At 30.6% G+C, this 19,115-nt stretch overlaps 2 protein-coding genes across 2 annotated transcripts; both read left to right on the top strand.

Annotated features, from left to right (window-relative positions):
* Positions 1-6,663: 6,663 nt before the first annotated feature.
* On the top strand, positions 6,664-11,381 carry LOC145565174 (protein FAR1-RELATED SEQUENCE 5-like). The gene is made up of 7 exons (XM_081625256.1): positions 6,664-6,720; positions 8,046-8,055; positions 9,034-9,102; positions 9,677-9,931; positions 10,024-10,190; positions 10,312-10,451; positions 11,174-11,381. The coding sequence occupies exons 1-7, from the start codon at positions 6,664-6,666 to the stop codon at positions 11,379-11,381; spliced, it is 906 nt and encodes a 301-aa protein (XP_081481382.1).
* Positions 11,382-12,447: 1,066 nt separating this feature from the next.
* LOC145565173 (uncharacterized) lies at positions 12,448-12,951 on the top strand. The gene has a single exon (XM_081625255.1). The coding sequence runs from the start codon at positions 12,448-12,450 to the stop codon at positions 12,949-12,951; it is 504 nt and encodes a 167-aa protein (XP_081481381.1).
* The last annotated feature ends 6,164 nt before the right edge of the window (positions 12,952-19,115 follow it).

Here is a 19,115-nt window from a genome sequence, read left to right as displayed (position 1 = left end):
AAGACATTTAATCTCATTCCTAAACTAATTAGGATTAATTAGAAGCTTCTTTAAGTTTCTAAAGGTTTTAATTATCCTTTTTGAAAAGATAAGATCAAAGAGTTTGAAATTGAATAAAACTCCTCTTTTTAAGAGTCCTTATTTTGTGCAAATGGAATATGTTCAGATAGTATTTTCGTGCCTCATAATTTTATCCAAATATTATATGGTTGGATAGCTCTTGAAATTATCTTTCCAATGATATATTATAATATTAATTTCAAGCTATAACGAAAAAGATATGAAAGAAATAAGAAACTCTATCCAAAACTTACACCCTTCCACTATTTCTGCCATATCTTTTATTCTACAAAAGATTTTAATATTATTTTAATTGGTTTGGAAAGTAGACTTCAAGATCCAATGACATATTATATGACTTTTTACGACTTCTCAATCAAAAGATATGATAAAAATAAAATCCGCAAAAAACTGTCTTATCGCGCCGCGATAGAGCCATTGCAATGCGATAAATCTATCACCGTGGGATAAAAGGAGTTTTAATCCGATTCGAATTTCGACTCATTTCTTATCGTTTCCGGACAATTTTCTCTACAAATAGGGGCGATATTCCTTATTTTTAAATCATCAATAAGCTTGATCACCAACAATCATCCTCTCTCTTCTCTCTCTAAGCTAAAGCTTATTTTTTTCTTTCTATCTCTTGATTTTCTAAGCCTAGCCTTTTCAAAACACCATTCGTCCATCACGAGACTTAGACACACCTAGCCAAGCTCGAAGTTACCTTCACCTTGACGTGAAAGGTTGATAAATTTTGAGGGTTTGGTCCCAAATCCTTATTTCAATTATTTAAATTAATTATTTAATTTAATATTTTATAACGTGTGTATTCTTTTAATAGAAAGAGGTACGAGGCATCAAAATAAGTAGCTTAATTACTCTTTTGATATAGAAAGAATGCTTAATTTAATTAATATTCCTAATATCATGTTAGGATGCTTTTATTGGTTTCTAGTATCATGTTTAGGGTGCTTCCTATTTCTTCTATCATGTTAGTATCATGTTAGGGTTAAAGCTTTGATCTTTAATGCTTAGTGACATGCTAGGATTTGTTATTAATCTTGTTAGTATCATGCCTAGGATCTTGCTAATATTATTATGCTTTGATGAGAATATTATTATGATGATGATGATTGTTGTGACTAATATAGTTATTATCATGTTGCTTGATCACGCATTTTTTGCAGGTTTAAAGGGAATTTGTACTTGAAATCACACTTAATAAGATAATTAATGATTTGATTTAGTCGAATATGATTTTAATACAAGTGATCACCATTAATAGATTTATTTGTGCATTAAAAATCAACCAACATAGATTAAACAAGTTTAGGGCTAACCTAAAGATTGTATATTAATCGGAAAGTGCACATGAATATGAGAAGAATAAAGTAGAGGCCTATTTTAGGGCAGGTTCAATCTCTTTTAGGTTGGATTCGTACTTTCATCTCCGAATATTCAGTCATGGTTCCAAACCACTATGGAGTTAGCGATCTCTAGGGTCGTGAAGGGGTGTAACCTTCATCCTATGAACGGTTTACAAGTTCCTAAAACTTGTTGGCGACTCTTTTACTCTAGCTTCCTTCATTTGGGACGCCACCATGCTTAAGTGTATGATCGTAGTGGGGTTCAAGTTTGGGATGCTTGAAATATTCCCTACACCGGCTGAGTAGGCAACTCTCTTTTTGTTTGTCAGACATCTTAGAGTCTGACTGATTTCTGGGAGAGAAGAGGTCGGTTGCCTGTATAAAGCTTTCCGCCTCTATCAGCGCCTCTTGGAGGGTGAAAACCCTCTTTCTGACGAGGTCGAACTTAAAGGTCGACCCGTCCTTCAGACCCTTGAAGAAGTCTATGTATGCTACCTTGTAAAACAGTCCTTGAATCCGGATTCTCACCAGATTGAACCGCCTGACATAGGAGTGGAGCCCTTCTCTCACCCCCTGCTTGATGGTGCTCAAAAGCAGGGATGTTCATTGAGAAGTTGGAAGCAAACAAGAAGGCAAGCCTCTTAAAACTATCAATACAACCGGCTGGCAAGTTGCCAAACCATTGTTGGGCGATGCCCTTTAATGTAGCCAGGAAGCATCTACACCACGTGGCATCATCCAACCCATGTAGGTACATGAGTTTGGTATAAGCCATGAGGTGATCTTCAAAGTTGGTGGTACCATCATAGGTACCAACCAAAACATTCTTAACCTTGGCCGGCTGTGCCAGCTCGGTTATCTCCTTAGTGAACGCAAAGGTTGTTCACCGAGTTTGAGCATACGGAGTTGCCAGTCCAAGGGTTGGACATTTTATGCCGCCTGACCTCTGAAGAGGGCCGGCTGCATATATGGGAGGGCATATTGCCCGTATGACATCTGAGGCACATACGGGGCTAACCCAATCATTTAAGGGCCCGTGTGGACGGACTTGCCACCTGTGTGGCTCTCATGCAAGGATTGAGTATTCCTCGCAGAGGTATTTTTCAAGCTGTCTGGGAAAGTCGACGTTGAAGCTGATTCAGACAGCTGCTGATTTCTCTTATGCTCAATGATATGTCGAGCGTTAGAGAATGATTTCTTGTTGCCATCCAGCTAGACATGCCAGATGACTTTCCTTGTGCCCTTCTATGGTAGAAGGACCTTTGACCAATTTATCGTTGCTGCGGCCTTCTCCTTTGGATAGGGAGTAGGCTGCCTGTCCTTGGCCGACTGACCCTTGCTAGAGCCTACCGTCCATTTGTTGATCTGGTCCTTGATTTCACCCTTGAAACTTGTCATGAATTTCCTGAGTTCATCTAGGGTGACTGGAGCCTGACCCCTTGCCATCTTGGTTTCCCAAGCTGGTTGTCCAGAGGGTCTGCTTGTACCCGCCTGGCTGTCGCCCCATTCCAGTTGATCACTGTGACAGATGCCTTTAGAGATGAGTGACCCATCAAAGGCCACATATGTTTCGACTTCAACGTTGTTATCAAAATCACGGTTTGAATAGGCCTCGCCATTGACTCGAGGTCGACTTGGTTCAGGTGGCAATACAGACTCTTGAACCATCTTAGAGGTACTCTCTCCACAGACGGCGTCAAATATTTTGGTGTTTTTTCTGGTCCCTCGGGAGAGTTACAACACCAAGACTGGTCCCGCGCGGTCTGTACCTGCAAAACACGGAGACCCCGGTTGGTAGGAGCTCCGCCTCCGACGATCAAGTTAGTATCGGTCGAAGAATACGAAAAGGTGCGGAAAAGGTAAAAGTGAGATCTTCTCGGATTCCGAGATCAAGTGATTTTCTCTGATGTAAGAGAATGTAGGTATAAATTAATAAATGAACGTGCCCCCAAAATGGGGTAATCTCCCTATTTATAGGGTCATTGGTAAATGTGCCCTTTCTTAGGTCACTCTGACCTAATTCTGGTGGGCTGCGCCGCATTTCTCGGGATTTAGGCCCTAAAGGCTGCCACATGTCAAATGGGGATAGGTCCACTTTGGACTTATCTTGAGCTGACACGTGTCGCCCATTGGTTATGCCACGTGGCATGGGTAATTTTATCAAAAACAAACTTCGTACCCAAATCAAGACATTAAGAATGACAGCTTATTATGATATATAAATGATTAGAAAAATTGTCAAAAATAATACAATCTTTAAGCGGTCCGCCAAAAATTAGTCGACCTTATGATTATTTCTGAATAATACTACCTTTATAGGGTATCCGCTTTAAATAGGATATTTTACCTGGAACCGTAATGGCCGGTCAACTTTTTAATTATTTTTTAATAAATTCATTTAACAGTTTCATTAACTCTTAATTAAAACTTTAATCATGTTAGCACTTAATTTTTTTTTTAATAATTTTACTAAAAAAAACACTTAACAATTAAAATTATAAAAAAAAATCCTCCACCCATCTCCCCCACCAACCAGGCAACCACCACCGCCACGTCCTTCATTCCACTTCCCTGGGGCTTTGTCGGCATGTCGCTCCTTACCGTCCGGCGCCGGCCAGCCGCGCTCATATCCTCCTTGCCCCGGCACCAGCGTGGAGCTCTCCCCCTGTCGCACGTCACCCTTATCTCTCTTCCCCTTAACGACCAATTTCCTCCCCGAAACCCTGCTCCCTCACCCACAAAACCCCCTAAAACCATCCCCCACTCTCGAAAAACCCTAACCAGACCTCCTCAACCATCGACGGCGGCTTCTGTTAGGGTTTTTGAGGTTAGGGGATGGATTTTAGGGGGGGGGGGTTTGGGGGAGAAAGGGGGCATCGGGGAGGGGGTTGGTGGTACGTGCGACAAGGGGAATGGGGTCAACGTCGACACTGGTGCTGGGGGATCTGGGCATGGCAGGTGTCAGGAATGAATAAGGTGGCAGCGGTGGCTGGTGGGGGAGATTGGTGGGGATGGGTATTTTACAAAAATAAATAAAATAAAGAAAAAAACTTAATGAAAACTAAATATTAAATAAATAAAAATTAAACTAAATTAAATTTCAAACCAATAAACTAATGACACGTGTCCCACATAACCTGTTAATCAGGTTAATAACCGGTCATAACTTGTATTAAGCGGATACCCTATAAAGGTTGTATTCTTCAAAAATAATCAAAAGGTTGACTTATTTTTTGCGGACCGCTTAAAGGTTGAATTATTTTTGACAATTTTTCCTAAATGATTTTGTATATTTTAAAAAATTTTAAAGTTAAGCTCTTTTGAAGGATTCTTGGTGAATTTTGGTGAATTTTGGTCTTAGAAGTAAAGACAACCATTGGGTTGTGGAATTTAATGGTTGGTACATGCCAACATGTTGGGCTACGGAATTCAAGATGTAATTTTCCTAGGTTAATTGTTGTCGTCCGGAACTACTTGGGCTACGGAATTCGAGTAGGAAAATCGGGATTTTGGTCATTCTTATATGTAGACGGTTGTGGAATCGTCTGTAGGTTTGCCCTAACAAACCTTTGGTGGTGGGCTGCAGAATTTACCGGTGTTCATATTTGTATGCTTGCCTCACTATCAATCTATTTTTGAAAAGTTAAAATTCGTTGTTTTCAAAGTATTACTACTTTGAAAGGTCTTCATACGTCAAGTCAAGAATTTTCTTAACACTTTAAGGAACCTTTATGAAGGTTAATTATTGTTTATATGAGATACCGTTTCTATTTTTGGGTGCTATTATTTAATTATGTCATCTTATGGTAATATTTTTTTTACAGTGTTCAATATACATGTTTGATTTGTATTATGATCATGTTTCCATGTTTCTTTTCATACTTTGAGTTCGTCTTGTTGTTCTTGATTGAGTTAATGTGTTTCTTGTTTTTTTTTTTAGGTTTTATTCTTGTGTCTAAGGGTTTCTTTACTTAGCTTTGTCTTTCTACAAGTACTGGGAGAACTGCTAGTTACTCCCTACTTATTGTGGAACCTAAATGTTATTTGCAAGTGAAGAGTAGCGTCTATAGAGTCTGGGATGAAAGCATAGCGTTTAGTTTGTCCCTTAGCAGTTTTATAGACTGGCCTTCTCTTTTGGATAATTGGATTTGAGGTTGTTCACCCCTCGTTAAAAGATTTCTTTGCTCATGTGATATTTCTCTTACTTAACTATTTTAATTTCAGTTATTTATTACTTTCTTTTTTTAAAATAACCTTTAAAGTGTCACTACTGTCTCGACGTTATTTACGCTAACATCTCGCCTTCTGTTTAAGACGGGGTGTTACAAAAAGCTATTTTCAATAGGAACTTAGATTTATTAAATTGCGAGAGCCTATTAGATCTATGTTGATTAATAAATTACAAGAGCCTGTTAATAATGTTATGTTTGCAATATTAATCGTTGATTGTTATGTTTTATTCCTAAGTATTAATTATTGGTAAACTTATGACTCTAGGCTTTTTATTATTGATTTCTTCCTTAATTTAATTCATACAAACCTTATTCGTTTCTTTATAATTTAGATTATAATAATTATTTAAGCTTACCTTCGTAAAATCGAACGGTTACGATTTAAGTGAATTTAATCTCACATCTTTCATGAGTGTTTCTCTCTCTCCTGATCAACTTTTTCACTCTCCCTTCAAAATTTTGGGGTTTCTCTCGTTCAGAAATCAACGGTGAAGTACCAAATCTCAACTTCAATCACTACTAATTTCGATCTCGTCGGAAGCGAAAAGCTATAAATTGCAGCATAAACAACTCATACATCTAATTTCTCTAACTTTTGAGTTTTTTTAACTAATTTTTTAATTTACTTATTCCTTTTTATTTTGCTTATCAAATATTTGCTAAAATTCAGTAATTATAAGATTTTCATTGTGTTTGTGAGTTTATCTAGTCTACAATTTTGTTGATTTTGTCAATTTTCGATTTTGGCTAGATTAATTTGCATGTTTAATTGATTTTACTAGTTGTCAATCAATTCCTCTTACACTAAAGTTCTTCGCGTCGGAGATCCTTAGTGTGATTTTTGTTTATTCATCGATTTTTGAAGTGAAATTTGATTTGAGGAAATTCCTAGGTTGAGAATGGATGAGTTGTTGAGTTAGAGTTTGTGTTGAATTTCTTTTGGTGTTTATGTGTTTAATCATTTAGGGAAAAAAATATCTGAATTGATGTTGTATTTTTAAAAGATGGAGACTACAGATCTTACTCAGATGAAATATCTTGTGGAAAAGGATATTGAGCATGTATATCTTATTTTCTTACATTTTTTTTCGTATTTTATGCATAATATATGATTGTTAGAGCTGTAATTGTTACTAAAATTGAAATGATATGAGCTTAGTAGGAGCATTTGATTTAATTTCAGTTACTAACTTAACCGTTGACTTCTTTCTTGAGTGATAATCTCGTTTTTCAAGATGGTGTATGAATGTAATCATGTATGATAGCCGTTAGGCGTCAGCCCGTCACCCATGCATATGGGTGAAACAGTAGCTTAGGTGTTTTAATTTTAAATTAACTACAACACTATCTATCGAGTTACATGATTTTATGCAAGTTTCTAAGTGGTCCTCTATTGTGGCAGAGGCTATAGCTCCTTTGCACCTTCTGATAATAGCATTCCACTAGAAAAGATTTATCATCTAATTAGGAGGGTTAGTATGTACTACCAGTATGTAGTTTTGTGATAGTGTTCTAATGCTGTAAATTTGTCCTTTGGAGTAGACATTTGATTCTCTATTTTGTATCTACAGATTTTTTTAGCGGTTGTAAATTGATATAGTTATCTTGTTTTTATATATAGTGAAATTTATGTAAATGTGGTCAAAATTTATATAGTTACCCTACTTTTGTATAATAGTGAAATTTATGGTCAAAATTGATATAGTTACCCTATTTTTGTACATAATGACATTAAAGTAAATGTGATCAAAAAATTGATATAATTATCTTATTTTTGTAGATAGTGACCTTAATGTATATAGTTACCTAATTTTTATATATAGTGACCTTGTGTAAATGTCATTAAAATTGATAAAGTTGCCTTATTTTTATATATAGTGACCTCTGTGCAAGCGTCGTCAAAATTGATATTGTTACCTTATTTTTATATATAGTGACCTCTGAGCAAGCGTCGTCAAAATTGATATTGTTACCTTATTTTTATATATAGCGACCTCGTGCAAGCGTCGTCAAAATTGATATTGGTGCCTTATTTTTATATATAGTGACCTCTATGTAAATGTCGTCAAATTAATAAAACTTGATATAATTACCTTAATTTTATATATAGTGACTTCTAGGTAAATGGGGTCAAATTGATATAATTACCCTAAGTTTTATATAGTGACCTCTATGTAATTATTTTCAGATTGATATAGTTATGTTATTTTTATATATAGTGACTATATGTAAATGTCGTCAATTTAGATAAAGTTACCTTATTTTAGTATGTAGTGACCTTTAAAACGGTTGGATTGATTATATGTAAAGTTGGAAAGATCTCAGGGCTTTTAAACCGTCCGATCTTTTGTGCTAATGATGAATGGTTGAGATTTGTTGTTTTCAGCATAAGCCTTGTAAATAAATATATATATATATATATATATATATATATATATATATATATATATATATATATATATAGAGAGAGAGAGAGAGAGAGAGAGAGAGAGAGAGAAGAAGAAGGCTCATGTAAGAACCCTCCTCTATATAAGAACTCAATCTTATATAAGAATCCATCTCAGTCGTTCATTGGTTTGATCTAACTATCTAAAATACTCCTTTAGTAATGGCATTTTCTATAATTCTTTACAATTTTTTTTTACACTTTCAACAAAATACCCTAAATCTTTAAGATTATTCTTTCTCTCACCTCAACACTTTCTCTCTCCTTAGAATTTTCTCTCTCCTCAGCACTTTCTCTCTCCTCAGCACTTTCTCTCTCCTCTACATCAACGAAAATTACTTGGTAAGTTTATCAATTGTTAAAAAAGTCTGATTTAATTTTATTACTTGATTGCTTTGCTGTATTTCTAGATTTTTTTTGTTTGATTTTCCATTAGATTTTTGTGCGTTTTTTTTTCCTATTTTTTAGTTCATTTTTTTTTTTGGTTCGATTATGCTGATTTTGTTTTGTGATTTTATTGTTTTTTTTTTTTTTGCGATTTTTTTCTCTTCTTTTTTCAAGTTTTTTTTTCGATTTTCCATTTTTTTTCTTTCGATTTTCCATTTTTTAATTTTTCGATTTTTTATTTTCAAATTTTTATTTTTCGATTTTGTTTTCGATTTTTTTTTTCGATTTACTTTTTCAAGTTTTTTATTTTTTGATTTTTATTTTTCGTTTTTTTTTCGATTTTTTTTTCAATTTTTTATTTTTCGATTTTTTTCTCTTTTTTTTTCCGAATTTTTTTCGATTTTTTTCCAGTTTTTCGTTTTCATTTTCAATTTTTTTTTTCTAGATTTTTTTCTTGCTTGAGTTTTTCTATTTGCTTGAATTTTATTGGATTTTAATTTCAGATTGTTTTTTTGCTACAATTTGTATTTTTGATAATTAGGTTTTTGCATATTCATGGATTTAGATGATGTTGAAGATAATTCTCCTTCTTCCACTGTTACTCATTCAGGTAATTTTCATTGTTTTAATACTTTAATTTCAATTTACTTACATGTTCTAACCTTTACTTAGTTGCATGTTTTAAAGTAATTTTGTGAATTTGTGGATTATGTTCAAAAGTTGTTTTAATGTTCTAAATTATTTCTGGTTATGTTCTAAAGTAATTCATTATGTTCTAAATTTTTCCACTTTATTCTATTTCAATTTACTTACATGCTCTAAACTTTACTTACATGTTTTAAAGTAATTTTGTGAATTTGTTGATTATGTTCAAAAGTTGTTTTAATGTTCAAAATTTTTTCTGGTTATGTTCTAAAGTAATTCATTATGTTCTAAATTTTTTCACTTTATTCTGAATTTTATTATGTATGTTATAAAGTAATTCACTATGTTCTAAAGTTTATTCTTAATGTTCTAAACTTTTTTCTGTATGTTCTAAAATTTTCTATGTATGTTTCTCTTTCTCTTTATGTTTTAAAGTTTATTTTTATGTTCTAATATTTTCTTCATATTCTATGACTTTTATTGTAAGTTCTAAAGTTTACCTTCTAGTTTTAAATTTTACTTTTTATGTTCTAATGCAGTTGGTGTTATTTATCGTACTCCTGAGATTGTTGGATCATTTAGCCCCGGTGGTACCACTAAGGAATGGATTCCAAGTGTTCCCGAGGAGTTAAAACCCCGTTTGGGGATGATATTCAAAGACCCCGAAGAGGGTCTTAGTTTATACAAAGCATATGGAAATGCCGCTGGGTTTACTTCTAGGAAATCCACTACTTCAAGGAAGAAGAATAACAATGCTATAATTGCTTTTCAATATGGAGTTTGCAATAAGGAAGGTTTTAGGGCAACAAAAAAACCTATTGCTCAACAAACCGTTAATAAAGAGGAAAAGTTCGTATTACTAGGAAACGTTTAGTCACTCTTGTAGGATGCAATGCTCACATATGTATGAGATATGATGCCGGAAAGTATGTTGTTAGTCATTTTAAAGAAGAACATAATCATCCTTTATATACTCCAAGTTGTGCAAAATTTAAGAAGGATAATAGAAAAATGCATATTATGCATAAAAAGTTGATTGTTAATAATTCAAAGGTGATTTATTTTTATGTGCTAAATATTTTTTTTTCTTTGTTATGATTTACTATGTTCTAAAGTTGATTCTTAATCATAGTAATTTTATTTTTTTTTTACTTTTTTTTGTTTTTGTAAACAGGTAAATGTTGGTCCTGTGAGGTCTTATACTATGATGAAAGAATTAGCTGGATCACATGATAATGTTGGTGCATCTAAACAAGAATTCAAAAATTTTTATAGAGATTTGAAGGCTTATATTGCTGGAACGGATGCCCAAATGTTTGTGGATAATTTTCAAAATAAGAAATTGCTCTGGAGTGCATTTTTTTTTACTATGATGTTGATGAGGAAGGTAGACTTTGTAGAGCTTTATGGGCTGATCCTATTTGTCGAAAAAATTATGCACTTTTTGGTAATATGGTTTCTTTTGATACCACATTTAAAACAAACAGTTGATGTTCTAAATGTAGATTTCTTAATGTTCCTAAATAAATATCTATCATGTTTTGATGTTCTAAACATATATTTTTTATGTTCTAAACTATGTATGTCTGATGTTTTAAACATAGATTGGTGATGTTCTAAACATAGATGCCATATGTTCTAAAATATATCCATTATGCTTTCATGTATTAAACATTATGCTTTTGTGTTTTACACTTTATGCCTTGTCTTCTAAACTAATATCCATCATGTTTTGATGTTCTAAACATTATTTGTTGTGTTCTAAATATTATGTCTATACGTTCTAAAGTTTACTTCTTAAGTTTAAAGCTTCATTCTATATTCTTCTTAAGTTTATTGTTTATGTTTTAGGTAATTCATTATGTTTTAAGACAACTATATTATTGGCAAGTTTAATAATTAAAATAAATTATGTGCTCTAAAGTTTATCCTTAATGTTCTAATGTATACCTTTATGTTTTACAATTTACCTCTATGTTCTAAAGTTACCCTTATGTTATAATATTTTTTGCATATATAATTTGTGTATGTTATAGTTATAATATGATCTTTGGTCCATTTACTGGTGTTGATCATCATAAAAAATGTGTTACTTTTGCGGCTTCTTTTGTAGCTCATGAAGATATATCATCTTTTGAATGGGTTTTCAAAACTTTTCTTAAAGCAATAGGAAATAACGAGTCTATGTGTTTGATTACCAATCAAGACCTTGCAATGAAAGTTGTTGTTCGTAATGTTTTTTAAACTACAGAACATAGGGTTTGTATGTGGCATATTATGAAAAAGGTGCCTGAAAAAGTAGGTCAGGAAATTTCCCAAGACACTGATTTTTTGAAAAAAAAAATTTGTGCATGTGTTTGGCATTTAGAGATTGAGCCGACATAATTTGAAAAAAAGTGGAATAAAGTTATTTCAGAATTCAATTTGAACGATCATGAATGGTTGGCACACATATACAACATACATGATATGTGGATTCCAGCGTATTTTAGAGATTTATTTTTGGGTGGCATCATGAGGACCACATCTAGATCAGAAAGTGAAAATAATTTTTTCACTATGTTCACAAATTTCCATCTCACTTTGATTGAGTTCTACATGAGGTAATATGTAGTTGTTTAAATATGTTCTAAAGTTACTCTCTATGTTCAAAAGTTTTTCTTCTATGCTCTAAATTTTCTTTTTATGTTTTATAGTTTTACTATTTATTTTGTAATTCTCTTTTATGTTCTTTTTTATGTTCTAAATTTTATCTTACATGTTGAAAAGTTTTTGTTTAATGTTTTAATAGTATTTAGATCATAATAAGCATGTCATGTGTATTATTTTAAAATGTTCTAATGTAATTCACTTTATGTTCTAAAGTTATCTTCTATGTTCTAAAGTTAATTTCTATTTTCTGTAGATTTGAATGTACATTGGATGCTCAAAGGCACACTCAAATAAAATGGATAATGATTTGAAGAATAAGCGTCTGGAGTGCAAGACTCCAATTCCTTTAGAGGAAAATGCTTCAGAGTTGTTTACAACAACCATTTTCTATGAATTTTAATATGAGCTTGAAATTGGATGTTTTAATTGTGGTGTTGAGGAGATGAAGAAGGACAATGAGATTTACATTTTTACACTAAGGGAAGGATCTAGGAGGAGGACTTTTAATGTTGTTTTTGATCCAACTACCTTAGATACCAAGTGTTTTTGTAAAAAATTTGAATGTGATGGTGTGCCTTATAGGCATATGATTTGGGTGTGGAAGGCAAGGATGTTAGAAAAAATTCCCAAGACCTACGTTCTAAATAGATGGTGTACAATGATTTATAAGAAGCCCATTTTTTATTTAGAGGGTAATGTGTTGGAGGAATGTCTTAATGCAGTAGATAAGAAGATGCTATTAAATGATTTGTGGTTTGAGATGCATGCTTGTGTGAGTTTAGTGCAAAACAATGAAGATGATCTTAGTGATCTTGTCAAAAAACTTCAAGCCATGAGGATAGATTTGGAACAAAAGAAAACAACAAATGGAAGCAACAATGTTTCTAGCAAAGTTAAAGACATTGAAATGCTTATTGGAGCTAGTTTACCTTCTGAAGTTTTTATAAAACCTCCTAAAATTTCAAAAAACAAAGGTACGAGGGTTCATGTTCCAAATCAGGTTAATGTTCCAAATGATACCCATGTTCCAAATAGTGACAAGAGAATGAAGAGTGTCAGAGAAAAAGTCGTTGAACAAAGTCAAAAGAAGAAAAGATTATGTAGAGCATGTGGAGAGCTTGGCCATCATGGTAGTTGTAATTTTCCAGGGAAAGATAAGTGATATTGTAAGTAAACACTTTTTAATTTTCTTATGTATTAATTAGTAATAAATTAAAATTATTATTATTATATAAATACTTTGAGTTTTTAATTTAATAAATAACTATTCATATTATTTTGTATATGTTTTAAAATGCATCAAATATGTTCTAAAAGTTATCATATATTATAATGTGTTTTCTAATTATTTTTTTTTTAATTTGATGAATATGCTATTAGTACAACCGCATGGGACATATTATTTTTAGGAAATAATCTCATTTACTTGCACATGGAAAAAAAATTTGTGTAAATTTTTTTTATATTTTTTTTTGTATTCTTTTTTATTATATTGAGAACATAATAGCATATTTTTTGTCTAATTATTCTCTATATTCTTATGTTTACAATTATATTAGAACACGATTATGTTATAACTCTTATTCTTTTATTTTTTTTCCTTTTTGTAAAAACCATGACTTCTATCACCACCAAACTCCACTCGAAATAAAGATGGGTATTGCTAAAACTAAGATCTTAAGCATGATTATTGAAAAATAAAGGTAAATAGTTAACTATTAAGCCAACCCACCACTAGTAACTATATTGAAACCACCCATCACCACCAATAGCAGAATAGAAACCATCCACCACCACCACCACTATTGCAACTTACCCTCACTTACCCTATCAACCTAGCAACCTCAATTAACACATAAACCAACCAAAAACCTATAGATCGATTTGAACCTACCAACCACAACAACGGAATTCCCATGAGAATGGGGTTGGATGAGGAGGAGAGAAAACAATTTTTTGCGAGGAATGTGAACCATTTATTTTTGGCAAATTTTGCAAGTAACAATAACCGAAGGTAGTATTAACTTTCTAACTGCATTTTTAAACAAAAATATCAAAACCATAACCTTATCATCAATCCCATTAACAAGAGTACTAAAAACACATATGTCTTGTATAATATATTTATATATACGTCAAAAAAAAAAGTTGGTGAGAGCGACAACAAATTGAAGCTTAGAGGAGAAATATCTTTATGTGTTGTTTTTGGAGGAATTGATGTCTTTGGTGTGACCTCATTCCTTTCCTCTTCCTTCTTCGTTGTACACAAGAAAAACTTAACCTTATTCTTTTTTCTAAACATAATCAAAATAACTTTAGAACATGGACAAGTAATTTAGAACATAATTAGAAATACTTTAGAACATAAACTTAAATACTTTAGAACATAATCAGAAGTATTTTAGAACGTTTTAAAAAATTAAATTAGAACATAATTAGAAATACTTTAGAACATTGACATGTAATTTATAACCCAATCAGAATTACTTTAAAACATAGATATATAATTTAGAACATCATTAGAAATACTTTAGAACATTGACATGTAATTTAGAACTCAATCAGAATTACTTTAAAACATAGATATATAATTTAGAACATCATTAGAAATACTTTAGAACATTGATATGTAAATTAGAACATAATAACAATTACTTTAGAACATACACATGTAACTTAGAACTTAATCAGAATTTACTTTAGAATATAGACAAGTAATTTAGAACATAGATATATACATTAGAACATAATCAAAATAACTTAAAATTAGGTTAATGTTCTAAATCAGGTTAATGCATGTTCCAAATGATATTAATGTTCCAAATGATACCCATGTTCAAAATAGTTATCTCCATATTTGTACAAAAATGTACTATTATATTGTTTTAAATATCTTTCTAAAGATATATACTTAAGATTTACACAATCATATATCAAATTTTGTTGATCTTTGACCACTTTCTAGCCATCTTCATCACTCTTTTCCGTTCTTCATTTACTTTTGATGTTATAATCTTCCCACAATACTCCACTCGTAACCTTTTCATTTGCACAAACTGTAAAAAAAAAAAAATTAAATAAATAAATAAGTAAAAAATAAATAAATAAAATAATAAATAAATAAAAATTAAAATTAAAATACACACGTTTAGAAACATAAACACGTAATTTAGAATATAATAAAAAATACTTTAGAACATTCCCATTTAATTTAGAACATAATCAGATTGACTTTAGAACATAGACATTTAACTTAGAACATAATCAGAATTACTTAAGAATACAGACAAGTAATTTAAAACATAGATATGTACATTAGAACATAATCAGAATAACTTAAAATTAGGTTAATGTTCCAAATGATACCCATGTTCCAAATAGTGACAAGAGAATGAAGATTGTCAGATTGAATATTGACATGTAATTTACAACATAATCAAAAATACTTTTGAACATGCTCTTCAAAAAAAAAAAATACTTTTGAACATAGATATGTAATTTATAACATAATCTGATTGACTTTAGAACATATACATGTAATTTAGAACATAGATATGTAATTTAGAACATAATTAGAATTACTGTAGAACATTGACATGTAATTAGAACCTAATCATATATGTCTTGTTCTACACTTACATTGTCCTTCTCTAGCCCCGAATTCCATTGTTTTTGACATTGGCCTTCATAGGTTTCCATGTGCTTCAACAGAAATATTCCACAATCATGTTTGTTTGCATTGCTCTTCCATTTCATCTCAACTTTTCTTGTTTCATAAGTGGAGATAATGGCACTCTTGTTATCAGTTTCCTCATAGAATTCACCAAATGCCTTCAACTAAAAAATTAATATTATAATTAGAACATAATCAGAATTAGAACATAGACATGTAATTTAGAACATAACTAGAAATACTTTAGAACATTGACTTGTAATTTAGAACTCAATTAGAATTACTTTAGAACATAGATATATAATTTAGAACATTATAATTAGAAATACTTTAGAACATTGATATGTAAATTAGAACATAGATATATAATTTAGAACATCATTAGAAATACTTTAGAACATAGACATGTAACTTAGAACATAATCAAAATTACTTTAGAACATAGACAAGTAATTTAGAACATAGATATGTACATTAGAACATAATCAGAATAACTTAAAATTAGGTTAATGTTCCAAATGATATCAATGTTCCAAATGTTCCAAAATTTCTTTATAGCATAATAAGAAAATAATAATTAACCAAGTCAAAACTCTACATCTTACCATCTTTGTAAAGTCATCTCCATATTTATCTTCAAAAGAAACATTTGCTGGAAGAATTCTATTATCAATGACATCGAGAGTTCCTTCCAAAAAGTTGAAGCACAACAAATAATAGTGATCCGGTAAAACAGCCAGAAAGAAAACCTACGTTTAGAACATAATCAGATACTTTACAACATAAACAAACATGTGTTTAGAACATAATCAAATACTTTAGAACATAAATAAAAATATATAGAAAACAATAAAAAGACAAAAAAAAATATGTTACCAATTAAAAGTTGTTAAATGTTGCTACTTCGGCATTTGTCATTTCGTTTCTCATTTGATGAAACAGAGCTTTCTTTCTATCTTCTAAACTTTCTGTATTTTTGATGTATTTTTCAGTGCAAAGAATGAGCTGAAAAAAAAATTAAAACTTAAGTAATTACAACATTGACATATAATTAGAACATAATCAGAATTAGAACATAGACATGAAATTTAGAACATAATTAGAAATACTTTAGAACATTGACATGTAATTTAGAACTCAATCAGAACTACTTTAGAACATCATTAGAAATACTTTATATCATTGATATGTAAATTAGAACATAATCAGAATTACTTTGGAAAATAGTCATATAAGTTAGAATATAATTAGAAATAAATAGAACTTAAAATTTCTTTATAGCATGATAAGAAAATAATAATTAACCAAGTCAAAACTCTACACCAAAACCTTTTTTTAAAATAAAAAAAAAAAAAAAAAACCTTTAGAACATAACCAAAATTACTTTAGAACATAGACATGTAATTTAGAAAATAATCAGAAATATTTTAGAATATTGACATGTAATTTAGAATATAATCACAATTACTTTAGAACATAGTCATACAATAGCATGATAAAAAAAAATAATTAAGTCAATTCTCAACACCAAAACCTTCTTAACCAAATAAAACCACAATAAACTAATCATCTATGTTTTGTATAATCTATATGGTAAGATATTTAGAACATACATAGCATTCAGTAGAGAAAAAAAATCTACTCTTCTTGTCTACACCACGCCTTTTGTTTTCATAATTTAATATGAAAACAAAAACATCTGCAATGTTTTTGAACATGTAACTATTTCCTGAAAGACTATCCATCTCATCTCTCCTAATCACCATTGTCGTTTTGTCAGCACACAAAAGTTCCCTAAAATGAGAACAAAAACTATATTAAATCAAAATAGCATTTTGAACATAAGCATAATACTTTAGAACATAAGCACGTAATTTTGAACATAAACATAGAATTTTAGAACATAAGCATAGTACTTTAGAACTAAATTTTAGAACATGGACAAGTAATTTAGAACATAACCAGAAATACTTTAGAACATAAACTATATTAAATCAAAACATAATTTTGAACATAAGCATAATACTTTAGAACATAAACACGTAATTTTGAACATAAACATAGAACTTTAGAACATAAGCATAGTACTTTTGAACATAAGCTTGTAACATTTAGAACATTTACTTAGAAAAAATATATAATTTAGAATTAAAATTATAAATAATTACATAATTTATAGCTTTGAACAAATACTTTAGAATATAAATATCAAATTTAGGGCATGTGCATATAGTTTCAAACATGTACTTTAGAACATAAGCATCTACCTTAGAACATAAGTACAATGTTTGGAACATAAGTATATATATTTTATAATATAATCACATACTTTTATTATAAGCATATAAATATAGATTGATGAAATCTTACGCGTTATCTCCTTGAGCAAAAGCACAGCTATCACTTTATGATCTAAATTGTTGAAGAGTTTTTCATGATTAACCATAAAAGGCGAACGCAAGTACATTAGAAGCTTATCCTTTCCTCTTTTTTTCCTTGTTTCTTCTTCTTGTTTTTCCTCTTGCTTCCTATTCAATTGATTTAAGAAAAAAAAAACAATTAACAACTAAAATCAAATAATAATCAAACAACTGTCATAGCCTAAATCTAATTTCTAAAGTTTTCAAAATAATTATTGTTGCTTATTCTCTTTGTTGTTCTTTCCTTCATCATTCTTCTTCTTTTCTTTTTTGGTTTTGTTGTCCTCTTTTTATTCTTTCAATGTAGGTGAATGATCTTGATTCAAAAAATTCACAATTAACAAATTCACATAATTAATTTAGAACATAACCAAAAAAATTTAGAACATTAAAACAACTTTTGACATAATCAGAAATTTATATCATACAAATTAAATATTACAAATATCTAATAAACATATAAGAAAAATAAAGTTTAAATAAGTTGAAATTACCAACTATTGGTGAGGGCGACAACAAATTGAAGCTTGGAGGAGAAATATCTTTATGTGTCTTTTTTGGAGGAATTGGTGTCTTTGGTGTGTCCTCATTCCTTTCCTATTTCTTCTTCGTCGTACGCAAGAAAAACTTAAGCTTATTCTTTTGTCTAAACATAATCAAAATTACTTTAGAACATGGACAAGTAATTTAGAACATAATCAGAAATACTTTAGAACATAAACTTAAATACTTTAGAACATAATCAGAAATACTTTAGAACATTATAAAAATAAAAATAATTAATCTAAATCAAAAATCAAAACCTTTATAACCAAGTATGTGTTATTCTATTCCTAGTTCATAACCAAGTTGTAAACTAATTAATTATGTAAAAATCACAACCAACTACACCAAACCACCCCAAACAAACTTGTAACAATATAACATAATAAAAAAATTCAACTAATAACAAACCCAAATCAAAACCAATATATATAACTAGAACACACAAATCATTAATTCTATATTAAAGTTTTACTAAATCATCCAACATATGTTCTAAACCAATACTAATGTCTTAAATATTCCTATTATTAAGTTACATTGATTACCCTTCCTTTGCTTCAACTTTCTTGTTCATCTCTTTTTCCTCCTTTTCTCCTTCCTTGGTTTCTTCTTGCTTCTTCTCTTGTTCTTCTTCTTGCTTCTCTTCTTGTCCTTGTTCTTTCTTCTCATATTGTTCTTGTTCTTGCT

Source organism: Chenopodium album, chromosome 10 (genome assembly GCF_948465745.1).
Source record: "Chenopodium album chromosome 10, dcCheAlbu1.1, whole genome shotgun sequence".
NCBI classification, from domain to species: domain Eukaryota; kingdom Viridiplantae; phylum Streptophyta; class Magnoliopsida; order Caryophyllales; family Amaranthaceae; genus Chenopodium; species Chenopodium album.
This window is presented reverse-complemented; position numbering and strand designations above follow the sequence as displayed.